At 44.1% G+C, this 22,452-nt stretch overlaps 1 protein-coding gene across 1 annotated transcript in view; it reads right to left on the reverse strand.

Annotated features, from left to right (window-relative positions):
- The window catches only part of TM9SF2 (transmembrane 9 superfamily member 2), a 47,415-nt gene extending 25,281 nt beyond the window's left edge, over positions 1 to 22,134 (reverse strand). Inside the window, exons 1-7 of the mRNA XM_006027419.3 lie at positions 22,129 to 22,134; positions 16,252 to 16,319; positions 15,215 to 15,308; positions 14,083 to 14,210; positions 4,508 to 4,637; positions 3,055 to 3,179; positions 1,560 to 1,671 (exon numbers count right to left, since the gene is read on the reverse strand). Of these exons, the coding sequence (XP_006027481.1) occupies positions 1,560 to 1,671; positions 3,055 to 3,179; positions 4,508 to 4,637; positions 14,083 to 14,210; positions 15,215 to 15,308; positions 16,252 to 16,319; positions 22,129 to 22,134 (663 nt within the window). The remainder of the gene's footprint in view (positions 1 to 1,559; positions 1,672 to 3,054; positions 3,180 to 4,507; positions 4,638 to 14,082; positions 14,211 to 15,214; positions 15,309 to 16,251; positions 16,320 to 22,128) is intronic.
- Positions 22,135 to 22,452: the final 318 nt, after the last annotated feature.

Here is a 22,452-nt window from a genome sequence, read left to right on the forward strand (position 1 = left end):
ACGACGCCTTAATGTGCATTTGCCTAAATTAATGTGCATTAAGGGTGCATGTCTACACATGCACACCATTAATGTGCATGAAAAATGGCAAATTTAGGCATGTTAACGAATGTGTAGATGCATTAAAGTGCATTAACACTGTGTATCGACTGACTTGAGACTAACTTTAGTCTCAAGTCAGTCCACACAGCGCTTATGCACTTTAACGCCTACACATGTAGACGCCTGCCTAAAACCACTTAATGCGCAGTAAGCAAATTCGCATGAAATTTAGGCATGCTTAAATGTACATGTAGACACACCCACTGTGTGTTAGTACTAAACAGAAGGTTTGTTCAAAACTATTAATAAATATCACATGAATATTTTTAAAATTAATATTTTTAAGCTACAGGGAGGGAAAATTCACTTTTCAGAGATCATCATTTGGAAGTCATCTTGATATAAAAATAAACTACTAAAACCATCCATTCATAACAAAGACATAATAAATTAACCAGTTATTTTCTTGCTCGTGATTTAATTCAATAAATAAACTAACAAGACCAATCAACAGTTTAAAAATAGTTATTTGGAAAAACTGAATGCTTTTAAAAATTGTTTATTAAAACTTATTTTGTCAAGATGCCAAAAAATGGTGATGGGCAAGATAACACTTGCAGTCAGTTCACCAGAAGACAATAAACTAGGTTCCTATGCAAGAGATGTAACAAAGAAGACACCTTACACATTTGCCATTCCTATCTGACTACTTCTATCCTGCCAGCCTTACCTGATATATTGTCTTAGAACTTCAAACAACCTCATATCGTGCAAAGTTTAGCAGAACACACAGTTGGAATCTTTAGAATCTTCTTTACAACAACATTCATTGTTTAAAACATTGTGAGTGGGTCATCCAGCAAATAAAAACAATTTATTTCCTCAAATAGTTTAAATTTTTGTATTTGGCGTATTTACAGAAAGTCTAGTTGTCCCAAAGCTGGGACCAACGAACAGCTGACCCTGAGGTCCCCCTGCACTTGCAAGTGGTAATGACACAATCTGGTTCTAGCATCTGGTCCCAGAAGTGTGCATCCTGCCATGAACATGCATATATTTCATATTTCTTTGATGAACATGCATAACATAGATTTAATGTTGGGCAAATTGCTCTTCTTCCAGGTACAAGTAGGTAAACATGAAAAAGACTTTTTCCCCCTCCGCCCCCTAAAATTTCCAGTAGGTAATTTGACCACAAAACCCCATTAATTTGCAACAACAGCTCTGCAACTAAATCTCCTAAATTGTAACTAAAAACTTGATTTGAAAAAGGACTGCATTTTTAGCCACACTTAGTAACAATATTGCATTGAACATTCTGCAGCAACACTAGTCATTCATTTTCTAAAACTTAAAAAGAACAAATCATTTGTTTGTTCTTGAGGAATGTCTGAAATAAATAGAATGAAACTGAGTAAGAACAAAGTGTAAAGTTCTACACTTAGAAAGAAACAATCAAATACACAGAGAGAAGATGGGAAACAACTGGTTAAAACACAAAAACCTTTAACACTCACCTGAAAGGTAACAGAGTACGTATAAACAATTTTGATCTCCCCACTAGCCTGGTTATTTATATCCATAGGCACACCCGAGCAGTCAGGGTTTTCTGGATTTGTATGCTTGTAGCTATGGAAAGAAACATGCACAAAATTCAAAGCTGTTCATTTGACTAGCAACAGTATTAAAGTTTACTCATTTAATTAATTAACAATTTCATTTAGAATTTTTCTTCCAAGCATCCAATTTTAAAATAATAATATTTATAAGTTTTAGAGACTACAAGCTGTGGCACAAACATCAAAAATACCATTTCTGTTCCCTAACAATTTATAGCAAAGACAAATTTTCCTAAAATACCTCAAATTTTAAGCATCACACTCTTCCATCATGTGAAACCTAAAGAAATGATGAATATTAAAAAAAACTCAACAGAAAATAAGACAAGTCGATTAGTTAGTTATTATGCACAAGAAAAAATTTTAATTTTCCTTTAAAAACCATTAGGTGGTCAAGATCAGGACATCTGACCTGCAACTCAGCAAATTCAGCTATAATGACAGAGTAAAAGAAAGCAAGGTAAATACATTTTAGGGACTAGAAAGAAGGATGTTAATTGTAATGGATCGTAAGCCTGCAAAAGGTGTTGTTTTCTTAGACAGAAGGAAAGCTGAAATGGCATAAAGGAGCATAACTCTATTCAAATATTTAATACTGATGAGATCAAAAAGCAAGGTGAATTCATTTCCCTTGCTTTGGACACTGATGAATAAACAGGAATCATGATGAGCACATGATATGATGCTTCCCCCCTCCCATTTGCCAACTGAAAAGTATACCACCAAATATTTTCTGGGTACTACAGTTGAAGATAAAAGTCCATTATCAGAAAAAGGAACTGTTGCTTTATACCATCCTAAAATCAGAACACTTTTTCCAGCAGGAAAACTAATCGACCTCTGCCTCTTGTAACACATCTTATAGCTAAAGACAAATGTTTTGGAGCATTGATCTCCAACCTTTTTAAAGTAGATCACCTTTGGCATTTAAAACAACCCAAGATCTACCATGCGCCACCACCTGTCCTGTCCCCCCGCCGCCCAGCAGGTAAGTCTGTGGGGAGGGGAGGGAGAAGAAGATCAAGGCAGAGGGAGAAAAAATTTGGGGGCTCGCCTCCCCAACAGGTAAATCTCACCCGGCTGGGGCCCCACTCAACTTACCACTGCTCTGCTCCTGCCTCTATGGCACTGTCCCTCACTGTGGAGGCCTTGATCTAGCCCTTGCCCCTTACCCTCCTCCACAGACTGACCTGCTGGGCTGGGATGCACGCACACATGCACTTGGGCACTCAGCCTCCCATCCCAGTCTCGGATTGACTTCAAGAGGCTCCGAGATCTATCGGTAGATCGAGATCCACCAGTTAGTGACAACTGGTTTGGAGTAAAATTCTTGAAGCTAATCTTTGTTTAGTGACAGGTCATACTGTAAGAAGGTTGAATTTTTAATACTCACCTTTTTGGTTCAAGCTTAGCAGCTACTAGTCTTGCTCCCGTTGCTCCATTTTCTACAACATGGTAGAATATTTTAATGTCGACATGATTGAAAATATAAAAGGTATCTCTCTCATGAAATTCTGACTGCAAAACAAAACACAAAATTAAATAAGACAGAGAGAGGGGAATTCTAAAAAGTAAATTTTGTTAAGCCAGTAAGATTAGCATGTCCTAACTTTTTAAATGCATCTGCTACCAGGTTGGAAGCTCAACATTTTTAACTATATACATATTCTGGACTATTCAGAGAAGCACTTTCTTGCTTTACCTCTTTAAATGGGCAATAAATGTAAAGACCTGTTAAGAGCACTGTTTTCAAACTAACCTTAACCAAAACTGTTAGATTACATACTACTTTATCAAATAGTTATATAGTGTTAAAGTCAGGCATGTTCAACTTCCAGCCCACTGGCCAAATCCAGTCCATGGAACCATGGCATCTAGCCCGTAGGGCTCCCCATGGGTTGGGAAATTTGACAGGGGGTGCCACCTCACCCACTGCCACATCCCCTTCCCCTGCACAGCTCGATTAGGGCTGAGCCACACCCCCTCCCCCTGTAGGACCAGGCCATGCTCCCTTCCCCATCCCCTGTGGGGCTGGGTTGTGGCCACACTGAGCCCCCTTCCACCACACAGCTGGATAAGGGTCAGACTGCCCCCAGTCCCCAAATGGCTAGATGGGGCCCCACCATGTCTGCCCTGGGTACTGGTCAGGAGAACCAGCCAGATCTCACCCATGGATTAACAGGCCACCGCCCACCCGACCCTCTGAGCAAAAATATTGAGCATCGCTGGTTTAAGTAATAAGTTTGTTTGTGACGTGTGACTGCAACTTAAAAATATAACCAAAGTCAGTATTTTAACAGAATGAGATATGTCTGCACAAAGAATTTTCCTCATGCTACTTCCAGTGACAGTTCATGCAGGACTCTTACTAAGATACCTTGTTTCCAGCATCTATGCATAAGCCCTCTCAGTGGAGGGGAAGTTAATTCCTTCAAGAAGCATTAGCTATGTCAACTTTTGCCAGGTTTGAAAAGGCACATAACAGAGCCACTGCATGGAAGTCTGCTTCTCAGAGAAACATGCTTATTTAAAAAACTCCACAGCCCCAGCCATGCAGCAGTTAGAGAGAAATTTTCAGGGTCAAGGAAGGATGTTGCATTGACTTCGCTGTGTGCATGCATCTCTTTCCCTCCAGTCTTTTGCAGGCTTCTACATCCCGCAGTGGAAAGCAGCCTAATGTTCTCAGATAAATCTCTTCTAACCTCATCTAAGTCGAGTCCACAGCACATTTCCATCATTCCCTGAACCAGTCTGAAGATAAAGGAAAACCCACCATGGGAACAAAGCATCAGAAAGCAAGGAAAAATCTGGAAAGAGATTTCATGCAGAAAAGTCTTTAAACTTACATTAATGACACAGGCGTCTTTTTGATGGCCGTCTTTTGTAATATAACAGCCAATAGGAAACCCAGGATTGCAGAACCTCTGACCTTCTTCAACATCATAGCACCATGTTACAGGCATGTTGTCAACAATCCTACATAAAGAACACTAACATTTCACTAGATTTCAGGAGACAGAGAAAGTTTTAATATAAATAAAAGCTTACACCATTTTAAGCCACAGTAATATTTAGAATTTTGAGAGAACAAAAAACCACTACAACAAATCCTATTTGCCATAGTGGGCCACACCTGAAGCTCTCAATGTGTTATGCGAGCAACACCCCCACAGCTGAGGGGAAACCCAGCTGCCATGGCTATGGAACCAGGGCCAGGGCCTGCAGGCCTTTGCCCACCCTCCCCCACAGCGCCCTGGCCCTGCCATCAGTGGGAGGCGGCAACTGCCACAGCCAGAGCAGACAGCAAAGCCCAGCACCCCCCACCCAGAGCAGATACAGGGGGTAGAAGGGAAAAGAGAGTGCAGGGGAGATGCAGGCTGCCCGCTGCAGACTCAGGGCTCCCTGCCCTGCTGCTCCCCGCCCGTTACACCCCCAAGGCTTCTGCGACCCAGTGCTGGTGGGTGGGGAGGCTTAGTGCCACCACTGGGAGCCCCATGCTATCTGCGCCACCATGGCGAGGTTCCCCCTGCCCACCTGGCAGCAGCAGCGGCACAGAGTTGTACCCCCTGCTCTTGCCAGGTTGGCACGGGATGCCTCACCATAGCAGCACAGGGCTCCTGGCAGCAGCACAAAGAGTCTCCACTCCGCTCTGCCCCTGGGGGGGAGGGCAGCAGGGCAGGCTGCCCTGAGCCCACATCTACCCAACAAACAAATCTGGGGGAGCCTGTACCCCCCACATTTCTCCTTCCCTGGGAATGTGTGCAGCAACAGGGAGCCAGTCCGACCCCGGCTGGGCCCCACAGCCACACAATCCCACCCCAGACCTGGACCCCACACACCAACCCAGATGGGCTGCGCCCCCAGCCTTAGCCCTGCCCTACTCTATTCCTTCCCTCCCCCTCACTGTGGGGGCCTCAGCTTGCCTCCCTCTTCCTCCACATAGATTTGCCTGGAGGGAGCTGCAGGAGCTGCTCTCCATGCTGCCTGGCTGCCATGTACATGCATGTGCACATGCATGTGGCACCTCCTGCCTCCTCTCGCTCCCCCAAGCCCCAAGCAGGAGGAAACCTACCATTTCCCACAGTATTCTCCTTAAAAGGGGCAAATCCACATTTTTTCCGTGGGGAATGGAAACCCGGATCCATGACTAACAGACCGCAGGTGACAATCTTTATTTTATTTAATTTTTTTTTTTAAACAGGATGTCACATGGACCTCAACAGCATGCTGACCGGGCTGCATGCCGCCCATTGGCCACAAGTTCAAAGTCACTGCTCTAGAAGTAGGTGTCTGGATTGTGTAAAATTTCACGATTTTAATTTTATACCCTTTCAGTTCTGCATAATTTATTTGATTTCTTACTACGTTTAATAGGAAGTCTGAAATGGGACCTGGAAGGAAGTTTATTGTATACCTACATTAACATTTGGATATTGTAGTTTAAGAAAAAAACATCGTTCCCCCTCACCAATTCATCAAGTTAAATTTTTTCTTTAACGCTTAAACTTGAGGGTTCATCCCTGCACACGCTTGTTCTCTCTGCCAGGCAAAACTTCCTCTTCTGGTGTCTATGCTTTTCTGTCAGGCTTATGATGACTTCTATGCAGTAAAAGCAGCACTTCAACCTGGCTTGACCACCGTGCAGCTGTTTAGGCACTAAGAGCATTTTCACGCGTTTTGGGATGTGGTACCAGTGAGGGACAGTGCCGAAGAGGCAGAAGGCTGCCACTAAAACTGCAGCAGCAGCCTGCTGAAATCCAGCATCTAGGTCCAGGGGTCCGTGCCCCCCAGGAAGAGCTGGGGGAAGCAATCAGAGGTTAAGGTTCAGGTCCCTGAACATTCCCTCAGTTCCTGGTTGGATTCCCCAGCTGCCTGATCTTTCCCCAGCTCCCTGATCGCTTCCCCCAGCTCTTCCCAGGGGTCCACCAGAGCCAGATGCAATGGGAGAGCTGCGGGTTGGGGGTCTTCCCTACGGAGCTCAGCTCGGTAGTGGGAGAGCCACTGGCAAAGCCACTCGGAAAGCAGACCTGGTCCCAAGCGCAGCCCTGGCCAGTGGTTCTCCGCCACCAGGCTCACCAACGTGGGGCTGGCAGAGTCGTTCAGATTGCAGCCTGGCAGCGGGAGGCGGGGAGAGCCAGGACTGCGCTCCAAGCAGCTCCGCCAGCCCCACACAGCTCAACCTGCCCTCCCAGTGCTGCCACTGAGCGCCAGGAAGAGCCCAATGCCACAGTCCCAGGAGGGTCGGACGCTGCCTACCTGTAAGCAATATGAGTTTTGCTTTCAACGGTTTGAGGTGCAGTTTCACAAAAAACTCTGCACCTATCTCCTTGAAACATGGCAGGCGTCACGCCCTCAGAAGGGGCTACCGTCCCTACAATTTTCATCCAAATCAGGCAAGAAATGACAGTTATAGGCATTTTCATGATTTCCCATTATAGCCTATAGATGAAATGTTAAAACGCGTTGAAACAGTGAAAGTTTCAACAAAACAAAATGGAACAGTACTTCAAAACTAAACGGATATTGAAACAAAATGGTGCTGTTTTGCACAGCCCTGCTATATATACTTTTGCTACGTTCTCCAGAGTTCTTTCATCTTCCTTCTTGTTTATAATGGATCTCCCCTGGCATATTTACAATTTTGCAGTTTACCTTTCATGAAAAGTAAGTTTCAGGCAATTTTTAAAAAAAATGCTGACACTGAAGTTAAAGAACTGCCACACCAAAGAAGTATTGTCAGAGATCGTGACGAAAAGCATAGCAGTTCAGAGCAAGCAGGATTTTTCGTTACTGAAGCATATTTCTGGTCACCCATGGGCAGCTGTGACTCCCTGATGACACAAACTATTTTAAGTAGGTAGTTTACATGAGGTAAAAGATGTGAGCCACTACAGTTACGGAACAGCAGCTGCTTTCCAGGCTTCTCCAGAAGCTCTTCTCAATTGTTTTATTGTTAAAATGGTTAAAAGTTTAGAGCACAGAAAGTTTCCAATTTAGGCTTAATAGAAAATTCTTGAAAAAAACGCTGGCCCCTGTGATGAACAGTGGGTGAAAGAAATGAGACAGCAGGATCAGAGTACTAACATAAATGCATATGCACACACACACCATCTACAACTAAAAAAACCTCATCACTTCTTCTCTTTCTACCACTATGGGTACATCTACACATTGCCCTACGTTGCTGTAGCAATGCACTATATGTTGCCGTATGGCGTGCTATGGCAACAAAGCGATCACGTGAATCTACACATGATCAGCAGCTACACTGCCGTAGCAACACACTCCCCCATTTTAGTGAGTAGTTATGGTGACATAGCAGCAAAACCTAACTGTGCTCCACGGACATGGCACAGTACCAGCAAATACTGCACTGTGCTTTAGTACTTCCAAAAAGAAATACTAAAGCATGGCACCACAGCAACATCACTGTCTGGCAATATGTAGACACACCCTATGTCTTCTTTCTAACAAAGTGTTTTCATGGCTGAAGAACTAGTCCAAAAAGAAAATAATTTAAAGAATTTCAGAAATTCAACAGCTATAGTTAAGGGATCTCCAGGGAGTTTTACTGGTCCATTAATAAGCTTCAAGAGGCTGAAAAACATAAGGCTGCATCATTGGACAAAGAAAATAACCTGTCATATATTGGTACAAAGTTCATCAACTCATCAAGTTATTGAATCACATTTACCATTAAGTATCTTACTGTCACAACTAGAATGCTGGCAATGCTAACAAATGCAACACCCTAAGGCACCTAGCAAATTAAAGTTACAGAAGAGCTCATGGACCTAACCTCCCAGATGTCTATGTAAAGCCAACAGGACTGTTTATATTTGTGGTTGGTTGGTTAGTTACATACATTAAGGGAGTCGATTGTTACATTAAACTGTTTTCGGTAAAAAATGTACTCTACCTTTAATTTACCATGACCAACTCCAGGAGGTTCAATTTGTTACCCTGAAAGCAACAGAAGGAACCGTGGCCTAAGGAGGTCTCAGCCTGATGGGGGCAAGCAGTCAGGACTTCAAGGTATGCATGCGCACACTTCACTCAGGGACTAAATGTACTAGCCCTAGAGAAAAATACCTGCATTGCCAGGCCAACTTTCCCAACCACACTTCAATAAATCCAGAGGAGAAAGACTGAGTTAGTAAGAGAGAGTCTTTTTTCACCACCATACATAGCTGCAACTGCCTATTTAACACTCCCCACCCAGCAGGATCCTGTTCCTAGCCCTTTCTGCAACATGGTGCAGAGCAGCTCTGTCTCTAAGCTCCACGAGATGTAGCAAAAGGCAGAATATTTCTTGCTTTCAGCAGTGGAAAAGGAGAGGACCCAATGTGCCACTGTTGCACGGAAAACCAGCTACAAAGGTAACCCTAAACAACAGACTAGGATTGAAAAAAGTACAACCTGATAAACAGAAATTGATGACAAAACTTGAGGGTAGGATCCCCACCACAACTATGGACCAATGGATTCCCCAACTCAGTTCTATGCAGGCAGCTAGAATTTCTACTACGCTGCATCCCCTGGATCCTGCTTGAGAATATGACTTCTAATTAATTTCATGCTGCAGCAGCTACTGTCATGTAGAAAGAGGAGAGATGAAACCTAACTCTCCATAACTTCTGGTTTCAAGTTGATCCTATTTCCACATATGTATCTACCACCTGCCTTAGCTGTTGCTTGCTATAGACAGGAGCAGTAAAGCATTTAACTGACCGGTTTCAACAGTTCTAAAGATACCTGCAGGTCCCTGAACAGGAACAGCAAGAGTCTTATCCTATTCATTATTACACCATGCTGCTGACATGGCAACAGTTGCACCCTAGTAAGAGCGTATAAATTTAAACTTTATAAGGGAGACTGCAACTTCCTACCCTTTGCTTCCATTTGTAATATTGCTATCACAATATTAAGTCCTGGATGTTAGTGTTTGCTTTTGTGTGCCTTCTCTGAAATATGCAAATATACAATACTGGTTAACCTATCTCAAAAGAAGTACTTCAGAACTAGAACAGGCCCAAAGAAGGGGAGAGGATAATCAGCAGCATGGAACAGCTCTTGAGTGCAGAGATAGAAGTTTCTGCCTTCCCTTCTTGAGACCAATTATCTTTTTATCATTTTCATTCTAATTTCATTTTTGAGTTAAACAGTCCTGATTTTTTTCTACGTCAACACAAGAAAAAGGGAAACTCAGCAAAACTGAAAGGCTGTAAATTAAAAACTGAAAATGCATAAACTAGACCATGAAACATATTGCTCTAGAAAGCTGAAGACAACACTTTAGCAAAATTTAAGAACTGCTGGACATTTACATGGATAACATAAATATTCAAAGTGCTAAGTGTTAACATATCTCACAAGAGATATTAAGCTTCCTAACTTCTAATACAAGGGCAGTATCCCTTACCTTAATCTCTGATTAGAATCTGGTTTACACTGTGAAGTTACCTGCATACGGTGATGTTTTTACACCTTTTTTTCTAAAGAATCTGGTGCTGGCTACTGTTAAGGACAAGACATGAGTCTAGTTGAACCCCAGATTCATAGATTGTCACGGCCCTGGCTAGAAGGGACCTTGCAAGATCATTGGGTCCAGCCCCACACACTAGGCAGAACAGACAACTGGGGTCAGGTGACCCCAGTGAGATGACCGCCCAGTCTCTTCTTGAAGATTTCTAGGGTAGGTGATTGCACCGCCTCTGGAGGGAGCTTATTCCACAGTCTAGACTCCCTGACTGTGAAGAAGTTTTTCCTAGTGTTAAGCCTGAATTGCTTTTCCAGATGTTTGTGGCCATTACTCCTGGTTTTCCCCAAGGGTGCCCTGGTGAATAGTTGTATTCCCCTGGTATAGCGCTAAACTGCTACCAAGTCTTCTCTGAGCCTTCTCTTTTTTAGGCTGAAGAGACTCAAGTCCCTCGGGCTTTCCTTGTATGACTTGCCTTGCAAGTCTCTGATCATACAGGCAGGCTCTTCTCTGGACTCTCTTAAGCTTTTCCATGTCATTAAATGGATGCAGAACTGGATGCAGTACTCCAGCTGCAGTCTCACCAATGCTGAGTAAAGTGGAATCACTTTCCCGGTTTGCTTGAGATGCATCGGTTGATGCATGCCAGAGTATTGTTTGCCCTGATGGCTCATGTTCATACTAAATAGTTGTATTCCCCTGGTATAGCGCTAAACTGCTACCAAGTCTTCTCTGAGCCTTCTCTTTTTTAGGCTGAAGAGACTCAAGTCCCTCGGGCTTTCCTTGTATGGCTTGCCTTGCAAGTCTCTGATCATACAGGCAGGCTCTTCTCTGGACTCTCTTAAGCTTTTCCATGTCATTAAATGGATGCAGAACTGGATGCAGTACTCCAGCTGCAGTCTCACCAATGCTGAGTAAAGTGGAATCACTTTCCCGGTTTGCTTGAGATGCATCGGTTGATGCATGCCAGAGTATTGTTTGCCCTGATGGCTCATGTTCATACTATGGTCTATTATTACCCCAGGTCCCTTTCAGTCGTGGTGCTAGTCAGTTTGCCGCCACCAATCCTGTAAGTATGTTGGGGATTGTTAGTCTCAAAATGGAGCACTTTACACTTCTCAATGTTGAACTTCACCTGGTTCTGATCCGCCCAACTTGCCAGCCTATCTAGGTCCGCCTGTATCTGCAGCCTATTTTCAAGCGTGACCACACTTCCCCATAACTTGGTGTTGTCCACAAACTTGGCCAGTGAGCTCTTCACCGCCACATCCAAATAATTGATAAAGATGTTGAAAAGCACTGGACCGAGCACAGACCCCTGAAGGACACCAGATCTGAACCTATGTAGTAATTCCTGTATTCCTAAACTGATTAAGTGACTGTTCAAATCTCAAGGGTGTTTCTTAGACCACTTCTGTTCCCCCATGGGATTTTGTAGCCTCATTTCTTCTAACCCATCTTATTCCCTGTGCAGCATTCACATCTACCCTGGTCTCCCATGTATTCCCCCCACCACCACATATTTATACCCAATTTATAGCCAGTGCCAGCTCATCTCGAAGTTATAATGGCCATTACAGTGGAGCCTAGAATGTGAGAGCAATCCAGAAGGATTTGCCACCACTGGATTATGTAGTGACAGAAAGCTGAATCTAGTCTAGTTGCAGATTAAATTAAATACAAGACAAATGTAGAACACAATATTCTAAAAGGATATTTTTCCACACCCACAACTCAGAGGAGCTATCTCTCTTCTGGATGAATGAAAAAAATCCACCATGCCATGTGTACTAATTTAACATGATACTATATTAATATACTGGTGAAACAAACATTTGATTTAAGAAAAATAAATCTCCATAATATTCAAACTTGAAAACAGTTATTAAACAACATTATGCCAGTTTCCACGACCAATGAGTTCCTGTTAACTTATGTTTAAAGAGACAATAAACTTATGATTAAACAATCTTTCATCTGGACATACACATACATATTTTTGGCTGAACCTTTACATCAGACCAACCCTGCCTGCCTGCCTCCCCCCCCGCCCCTACCTCTTGCCCACAATGAGGCAGCAGCGGCTCTCTCCCTGCCTGAGGAGGTGGAGCCTAAGCAGGCAATTGCTGCCTGCCCTCTCCGCGGCACATGCGCAGTTGGCCAAAAGTGTTACAGACTTACGGACAGACAAGACATACAGCCAGACACACAGACTACATTAGAATGGGGCCAGAACCTTGCCACTAGTACAAGACAGTAAAGTACCTGTAATAAAGGGTAAGGAATAGGGGAGTGGAGCAGGGTGCTTAAAAAGATCAAGTCAAATACTTGCCACTCCTTCCCTCAAAATGAAGATTACACAATGGCTGGACAGTGAAAAGAACTGTTCACTGGCTGCAACTATTCCCTGTTATTAAGCTTAAAGTTTCCACATTACATTTCAGCATGCTTTTCCCAATCTCTGACCAGAATCCATTTGTCCAAAACAGACAAATTCCAGCCCATATAATCACCATCAGGAGAAGGAAGACAAAACAGAAAGTAGATTTTTCAAGAGTGAACGCGACATCTGCAGTGTTACACATTCAAGGAAATGACCACGTGTAAAATGCTGTCTTAGCAAAAAGGCATAAGAGAAAAAGCCAAAACCATGAGGTTTACCAAAGCTGTTCTGTATATGATTGCTTTAACTGAAAAACTAGCCAACTGCCTGTCAAGAATGGCAGGGGGAGAGAGAGGAGGCGGGCAGGGGCAGAGTACCACCACCCACCAATCCACGTTGCCACTGCTCTGCCTCCAGCCCTGTCCACCCCTCCTACACCATGGTGCCACCACCTCCCAGGTGCGGGGGACGGGGAGGAAGCGAGCGCCACCCAGCACCCCACACTGCGGGCACTGTGCATCTGGCCAGGCACAACCTCCTCCCCACTTGGCTCCCCTCCCTCCCAGTCTCAGGGCCTGATGGCAGGGCACTGCCACTGTGCCCCCCACTCCCCTCGCTCCCTGCCGGTTTTGTCAGGGCCCAGCAGTGGCAGCAAGGTCCCAGTGGGGGGCAATGCCAGCACTGCACCACTAACACACCACGCTGTCACCTCCCAGAAGCAGAGGGGTTGGGGGGCAGGGGACACTTGCCCCGCTGTCCCCCGCAGCCAGCACCCCGTGCCACCGCCACCTCCAATGCCCCCTGTCTGGAACATTCTTGGAGCACTGATTGGCTGTTTCAGACAACCAATCAGAGTGCAAATAAAGTGTGACAGACAGACAGACAGACAGACAGACAGACAAAGGCTTTTATAATATTAGAATGTCAGCATCAAAATTTTAAGGAACAAAATAACACAACATGGAATATTTTGCAAGAACAGTATAAGTATTCACTTTTAGGCTAGATCCAAAAAAGCGCAGCTGTGTGGTATGTGACCTGTCTGCAGCACCACATACCGCACATTTAGTTGATCTCCACGCTGCAGGGGAGCAGGGCTTTTTGGGACCCTTTTGGATATCCAGGGGTCAAAAAACCCATGGAGAAAAAAAGCAGAGTACTGTATGAAGTAGCATCGTGCGCCATTCCAAGGTGTAGCTGGCCTGGCCAGAGCCATGCTGCAGCTGCCAACCAGGCTCCATGTGGCAGGATTGGTGCTGCAGCAGCCTCAAGGGGCCCCCTCAAGACCCCAGGTAAGGCTGCTGGGGCAAGCCCAGGGCTGGCCCCAGATTCCCCAAACCCACCCGGGGTAACTTGCCACGGACCAGACAGCATGCGACACAGACATTCCCTGGGGACAAACAGCAGCAGCACAAGGTACACTGCTGCTCGCTGTCCCCAGGGAACCAAATATCCACACCACGTATGGACATGGCCTTAGAGTGTTAAATTTGTACCATCCCTATTAGCCATTAATACAAATAAAATAATTATATTTTTAACAATTTAGTGCAACTTACCAATGATGTTGGTAATTCAGTAGCATGCTTTTCTTCAAGAAGTTTAATTTTTGTTTTTGATCTGGTTTTTGTGTGTCATATGTCCTTGTACAAACTGTCTTGCAGGTCTCTTCTTTATTAAATAAGAACTAAGAGAATTAAACACAAATTCAGAGAAAACGGTTTTAAAAAATGTCAACAGTTTGTTCAATATCAAAATCATGCTAGAAAAATTCTTTAGATTATACTAAAGAAAACAAATCCTATAGTAATTAGAACATCAAGACTGTACGATTAGATGTTTCAGAGTTCCAGAAGGGAACAACTTTAACTCTAGTACTATGGGGCTTCTATCAAATCAGGACACCACTAATTCTAGGTCAAGAACCCTCAGTTGTAACCTACATTCAACAATGACAATAGACTTATTGTACATTTGAACCAGCTCCATGGACCTTACTAACAGCTGCCTGATCAGTGTTGGTTGGAACTTCCTGGTGCAAAGGTTCCTTGGCCTCTAGGGCGGTGCCTGTAGCCCACTTAAGCCATTTTCAGGGCTATTCCACATCTTCTGGACAGACACCTAGCTTATGTTTCCCATTTCTCTACTCCTGAGCTACAAATAGGATTACAGCTCTGGCATCATGAAAAAAATGTAAAGTATACCTGCTGTAATTTAAACAACCTTCCCTAATACGGAAAGCAAGAATCAGGGGCTGGTTAAGTCCAAGAAAGAAGGAGACAAAGAAAAATGTCAAATTACAGAGGAAATAAAGCCTGAACTCCACAGCGTGTCAGAAAATGCCAAGTTGGGCAGGGCACTCACCAGTGCCTGATGGAAATTGCCAGGACTACCTACAGCTTTCAGAGCTGTTGCTTCAAGCTCTCTACAAATGGAGGAAGACAATTTTCTTTCAGTTTACACTTAGCTCACGTTCTCACGATTCCCTTTGTAACCATAATCTTCTAGCTCTTAAATAGATTATGGAGTATAAGGAACAAGCAGAACAGCTAAAAATTGTAAAGTACACAAAGTAGTGGCAGATTTCCATTACAGATCTTTAACAATAGGAATAGTAGTAATTTTTAGTGTAAAGTTTTATATTGCAAAGAACCATTTAACAGAAAACACTTTAGCAGAGCAGAGCACAACCTTATAAGGTGATGGTTCTATCCTCTCTCCAAACAATACTTGACCAAGGTTTTCAGATGGACGTTTTTCTTCTGGATTTTGGCAAAAATCAAACCTGAATTAGAGAATAAGCACGTTTTATCAAGGATTGAAATGTAATCTGTAGGACTTTCTTCTCACTCCTTCAAATCCCTGCCATTCAAACCTAAACTAAAAAGTTGTAGCATTTCTTTCAGAGCTTCAGTAATTTCTCCCCCAAACTCTCTAAAGATATAGAAGTAAAGTCCATAACTGATGATTTAAAAATATCTCTTTTCTTCAATTATTTCTAAACTCAAATAAACTTAAATTTCCACGTTTAAATTATTTGACTAAGTATATTACCATTTTGCATACACATGAGGTTTTTTAGCCAGGGATTAAATCAATCATTATATGTTGTACAGCTGCTGCTCTGAAAAGAAGACATATTGGCTGCTTCTTGAAAATACTGCATGAAGTTTCAGAACATGGGAACCAAACTAAAATCCACTGTATTATGCCTTTGTTTACCATTAGATTTGAACAATCCTTTAAAATTTACTAGGCTAAATCCCAATACCTCACTTGTCCCCTATCAAAACACAGATACAACTAAAACACTCCCTTTCAAAACTAACTGCCACAGTACACTGTGAGCATTTTCCATCAAGTATTAGCTGGTTACAAGACAGACAAGTTAATAGTTCATTAAAATAATAGGTGTGAAGGTCACACTTCATTGCAACTATTTCCACTCATCTGGCTACAGGGCAATTCACACAGCAGCAGTACTCTGATCAATAAAATGATGATTAACACCAGGAAGTAATTTTTTTCTGAATAAGGGTATTTTAGACCGGAAAACGTAGGTTACAAAACAGTCAACAGTGGAAACCAGAACAAAATTAGTCACCCTATAGTTCTAGCAGCTTTCCAAACTTTATTTCTATATATTGTATTATAACAAAATAAAAGTTCATTAGCTTTTTCTGCAAAAAAGGTGAAGTTCCACATAAAGCCAAATTTAAAATACTTACGCAGCATATTCATAGGGAAGAACAGATTCCACTGAGTCAAGCCTGTTGACAAACAGCTCTATCTCAGCCTGAAAGAGAGAGACAATTTAGTGTAACTAATTATGTTTATAACATTAGGCATGAATTTGGATACAAACAGAATGTCAAAAAACAAAACCCTGCCTTGGACATCGTATGGTTAGTTTGCACCTGATCAAAATTGATGCGAATACTACAATATCAGGCAGACAGCATTTTGTATCTACTCTGGACCAGTACAACTACATAAAGTGCAAAGCAGCAGAGAACCATGCTCAGGAATAGTATCTCTAACCTAAAACTCTGAAACATGTACACTATTTTAGTCATTGGTAGATCACTAGCACAGGTCACATTTTTCATACAGAGGAAGCAAATTTTGATTGCATCACAACTTGCACTGACTAAAGTTTTCAAAGTAACATGCATGATTACAGCTGGAGATTGACACTGCTGCCTGCAGTCAAGACTGCCCAACAATTTTCAGTTGTTTATAGTGAAACCATGGCTTTTGCCAATATAAGCCTTAATATACACTACCAGGGCTGCTACTGTTTAAGGTGTAGCAGTACATTACAGTAGATGTAAATACAATTCTACCAGCAGTTTTTCCACCCTCAAAGCTCTACCAGCTCCCCCAACAGCAGAAGCTCTGCTGACCAAAACTGCTTTCTTCTGACAAAATTGTCCACACGTGGAATATTTTGCAATTATCAAAAGGTGTCTTTTTCATACTCTGTAGCCAACATAGCTCTTCCACCAGAGGTTTGTAATGTAGAAAAGGCCTAATCATTTGGACTTTTGTTTTCCAAAACCAGAGTTTATTTTAAGTGGAGCATTTGCAGTTTAAACTTAAATTGAACTGCCCATGTTACAGGAATTCTTACTAAAGTTGCACTGAAATGCTCTAGCACTTCAACACTTCAGCAAAGGGACTTGGAATTGATAACGAAGTTGTTATTTTTCATCCCAACGAAAAGTCACCTGTGCTTAGCCAGACTAGAAGCCTCAGGGGAATGGAAAGGGGAAAAGAAAGAAGAAAACAAACAAACAAACAAAATCCACTGTTTATACAGGTTTATGATACAAGTTAAAATATGGCAACTGAATTCTCTGAGGATTCTGTCTGCCCTAACCATACTCCATCCCTTATACACTGATTAGACTTCAAATGCTCCAGTAGATTGTCCTCTCCTGTGTTCTAAAGGCTGTCCCAGAGGGCACCCAAACTATGAGGGGTGTACAGCCATGGTAAAATAGAGGGACAGGGAAAGATGTGAGGAAGAGTTGAGTGACTATATAGTCATAAAGAAGACAAGTAGAACATTCTCTGACCTCCAGTTCACAAAACCCTTTAAACAGGGGCGGGCAATTATTTCAGGCAGAGGGCTACTTACTGAGTTTTGGCAAGCCATTGAGGGCTGCATGACAGGCAGCCAGGGGCAGATAAATATTAAATTTTCTAAATTTTTAGGGGCCCCACAGGCCGGATAGAATGGCCCAGCAGGCCGTATCCAGCCCCCAGGCCGCATTTTGCCCACCTCTGCTATAAAACCTGGAATTGAATGCGAGAGTCCTGAATTTCAACATTCCTCTGCTGTCAGCATATAGATATGAAAGTTACTGGCAAAATGTGCCGCATCCTTCCTCCAGTGAAATGGTTCTCATCCTGTTTAGACACAAGGCACCCTCAGAAAATGCCAACTTTTAGCTTTCATTCATTTCTTGACTTCAGAAATAGGAGAGAGAAATTCTTCTGTTGCATATAACTCAGAAAGACCACAATAGGTCAATATGTTTTGAAAAGATGGATTCCGATTTGAAACCTCTGGGTTTATCTTGCGAACCACGTGGGGGTGTTTGCCCACCTAACATTGCATGGCAGTCTGCAGCACTTTTTAAAGGATCTCACAGAACCCGAGGGTGTCATGAATAAAAGAACAGGCAGTCCACATCGACTGGAGGAGGCGGCCACAATAATTTTGGCCTGAGGGTCACCTAGGAAGTTTTAGTGAGCTGTCACAGACTGGATCAGCACTCCCCACTCCTCCAATAACAGCTCACCAAAACTCCGTAAGTGGTTCTGCCCTGGGGCCTAATCCCATGCTGTCCCCACTTAACAATCCCAGGGTCTCCATGAAGACTGGTCCAGGACCTGTACAGGCAGGGCCCACTTGGCCAGGCAGATGGACGGGGCTGCGGGCAGGCAGGGAGTGGTGTCTGGGAGTGGAATGGGCCGGCAGAGCTGGGGCGAGATCTCAGGGTGGTGAAATTGTGAGGCCAGGGCCTGGGGCTAAGCCACAATCTGTTCCCAGCATACCCCTGCCTGCAGAACCAGTGCCCATTACAGGGACACACGGGCAGCAGATTGTGGCTCTGCCCCAGACCCTGCCCTGTGCTGTCACCACCCCACAATCTTGTCCCCAGCCATGGCCCTGCCCATCCTGCTCCCAGACACCACTCCCCACCCACCCACAGTCCCATTCCATCCTCCTGACTGAGCATGCCCTGACCACATGGGTCCTGAGCTGGTCTCCATGGAGACTTCGCCTACCCACCCACTCCGTCAAGTGCCTCAGCAGTGGGTGCAGGGCAGACAGGCCAGGGTGCCCAGGCAACACGGCTAGGGCTAGGTCTGGTAGTGGTGACACTGGGCTGAGCCAGGCTGAGGTATCTGCCATGGGCTAGATGGACTCCCTTGGCAGACCAGATCTGGCCTGCAGACTAGATTTTGCTCACATCGATACAGACTCTAACAACCCTCTAAGAGGCATGAGTTACACTTTATATTGAGACTGTAAAGATCTGAAACCTCAAGTTAATCTGATGATTACTATCACGTATTTCCCCACCCTTCCCTAGAGCACAGGCTGGGAACAAGTCAGCATGGGATAACATATTAAGACTACAATCTGTAGGCTTCATCCCTCATTTAATTTAGAAACTGGAAGAGGTGTACTGAATGATAGAGGGATACATAGGAAGAGAAAAGAGGGTCTTCTGGTTAAGGAACTGGAATGCACCTTGGGATAAATATTAAGTGCAGTATATCAGAGGAGAGTAACCAGTCCAGTAGAAGCGAGGGTGGGAGGAGACAGCAGAGACTATAAAAGTGTTCCCACCTGTCAAGATACTGATCTAGAGCACACCTTGATAATATATTCCAAATTAGAATCTGAATTCAGACTGGCCCACCAGAAGCAGGCTATTGGCATACCTACATTGCTCTGGAAACTGGAGGGGACCAACATGCAATATAGCTCATCTGTACGGGGTATGAAAGAGAATCACTGTAGAAAAGGAAATGCTGACCAACTAAAGAAAATGAAGCTAGAAACTACAGTGTAGAATATTCCTGAGGTTGGGGGAATATGCAAATAGAGATATCCTTGGATTAGAGACTGGCTTTAGATAAGAGTACTTAAAGCAGAGTTTACCAACCAGGTTACATGAAAATGCTTTTTTTTTTTTGGTTCCCTCAGCTTACCACAGACTACATAAAAACAGAGATAGAATTATAAAAGCAAAATACCAGGTTTAAGAAACTACATTACAGTGGCATGGGTTTAAACACATTTTCATCATCTCCTTGCCCAAATTCCTGGGATGTATGCTGTCCATTTAAATCAACTATGCAAAAGTTATTTGTTTTGAGAGGGCAAGTAAAACATCCACTTTTGCTACACTCCAAGGTATGTGCAAATATGTGTTGTGTCTACATTAATAGTTATCCGAGACTGACTTTAAAAGATTACATCTCATAGAGTGCCAACTGAAAGCATTCCACATCACCTTTTCAGGACACAGCTCTGATGTGCTAAATATTTATAGGACCTAGCATATTTGCCAATTAGACACATACCTATTAAATTGTATTATAGATTAATTATTGATGATAGATAACAGTAAAAATAAAAATGCAAAAATAGATTTTAGTATTATGAAAAGGCAATTATTGACAGTTTATATTTTACAGGATATCAGGAGGCAGGATGTCACATCATTAACCCTCCATGATAACTGTGGACTGTTTATTCATTCCATCTGAGTTTACTCCTATATTCTATTTGAGTAGATCACAGTTACATCAACTACACTTTCATGACAGATGGGCTGCCTCCCTTGTCCTAATGACTCACAGCAGAATTGGGATCAAATGAGTGAAAACAGACATTGCCTTTCATCACCTTTGTGCTGCCATACATTTTTTTTTATTGAGGCACAAGGTGACAGCAAATATATGTCCCTAAGTTTTCTTATGCCAAAACGTGGCCATGAAAAAGGTAGTAAAACTGCGCCAGTTTATTGCAGCAGACATCTATTTGCTTTATGGTGAGAGAGCACAGGTAGTCAGAGCTACCCACATTCTCCAGCTGCTCCAGGCAGGTGCTTGTGGGGCTTTAGGGGTCCAGTCCTGTGTGCCCTGGGAATTACTTCTCAAGATTGGGCCCCTCAGGCCATAAGAGTGCCTGCGCACATTTCTCCACTTGCAGAGATGTGCCCCTGGCAATTGCTGGGGCAAGTCTCTGAAATCAGGGAAAGTCAAGGCCCCATGCTTCTAGAGACTCGGCCCAGAGACTGCTGAGGGCACATCTCTGCAACTGGAGAAAGGCAGGACAATCCTGGGACTTGGACTGCCAATCAGCTGATTGGCAGTCTCAACCCCAGGACTGCACTGGAGTATCTAATATGCTCTGGTGTGGTCCAGGAGCTGTGAGAACTGCATGGGAGTGTCCTGCCTTTCCCCATTTGCAGAGATGTGCCCCAGCAATCTCCAAGAACCCCAGAGATTGCCAAGGGTGAATCTCTGGAAGCAAAGAACAAGCCGCCTGTTGTCACTTTGTCCTTCCTGGTGATCTTGTGGGACATGTTTCTCCTCACAAAGTGAAATACCTGTCCCAAGATGCATCCTGGCACAGCTGAGCCACTTCCTTTGACATGTCTTTTTCTAGCCTCAGAGTAAGATTTTGTACAAAAAAGAAGAAAAATAACAATCAGGTGCTCAAAAGAATGGCATGACTCTAAGTCATACTTTTGCTGCTTGTTTTCTTGCAGTCATGGGCTGGCAGTGTACACCATGTAAAAGTAAAGAATCTAACAAGTATGAAATAATGACTTTAAACCCTGGGACATCTAAGACATCAGAACCCTGCAACTGCAGTCCAACTTCCTCCGGTTCCTCTGTCTTTTCTAGTACAAACACCTACCTATTTCATTGCAATTTGCACTCCTGTTACCTGCCAAAGCATAGAATAGTGATCCACCTTGCCCACACCCATCCAAAAACAACCTAGCATGGGTTGAACCAAAAAATCTTATTTTAAAATAACCGATACACTGGTAAGAGATCTCAGCACAAGGTTAAAAACCTGGCTGGCAAACAGAGCTGCACGTGCCAGGTTGTGGCAGACGAAGGCATTTTGCTGGCGCGCACATCTAGGGGCAGGTGGCAGGGAAGGGGCCAGGGCTCCACTGCCACAATACAGATCGGGTCCCTCGTGGCTCCCCCACCTTCTGCCCCGGTACACCGACATCTTGCAAGCCAAGCTTGCAGGCGTTTTTGGCACTGTCCAAAAGCACTGCCAACCCCTGGGCTAGAGATTAGGAGGAACTTTCTGACTGTGAGATAGGGAAGTAAATACAGACTAAAAATACCTGTTTAACCTGTTGTAATTACAGCGGTTAAGTAATTAATTGGTATGGCAGCCCCCAGACACCAGCAGGGCACTTTCAGGCCCCTGAGGTGCGGTGGGGACTCAGCAGCTCCCCAGGGCCACGCCTCACCACATGGGCAGGGGGGAGGAGGGCCTCTCCAGACCTGGCCCAGGTGGGGCTGAGCCAGCAGCGTGGCCCCCTTACCTCCATCTTGCTCCCGCCAGGGCCTGCAACCCTACAGAAACAATGGACCACGCCACATCCAGCGCCCAGACTGCTTGTGGCAGGCAGCAGCGAGGTTGCAAGCAGCTGTACTCGGCCCCACCGATTGCCTCCCCTTCTTCCGACTCCTCCCACCCCAAACGATAGCGGTTCACCTTCAGCCCTACTCCCCGCTTCTGCTAAACGTTGAACCCGTCCGCACGAAACGGGGGCGGGAGCGCTGTGCCCTAGGAGCTGGCCCCAGCCCGCGGGGACGCCCTGGGCCGGGGCTCCGCGGCGCCCAGGGACGGGCTGCCAGAGCCGCGC

The sequence above is a fragment of the Alligator sinensis genome, unplaced genomic scaffold, assembly GCF_000455745.1.
Source record: "Alligator sinensis unplaced genomic scaffold, ASM45574v1 scaffold744_1, whole genome shotgun sequence".
NCBI lineage: Eukaryota > Metazoa > Chordata > Crocodylia > Alligatoridae > Alligator > Alligator sinensis.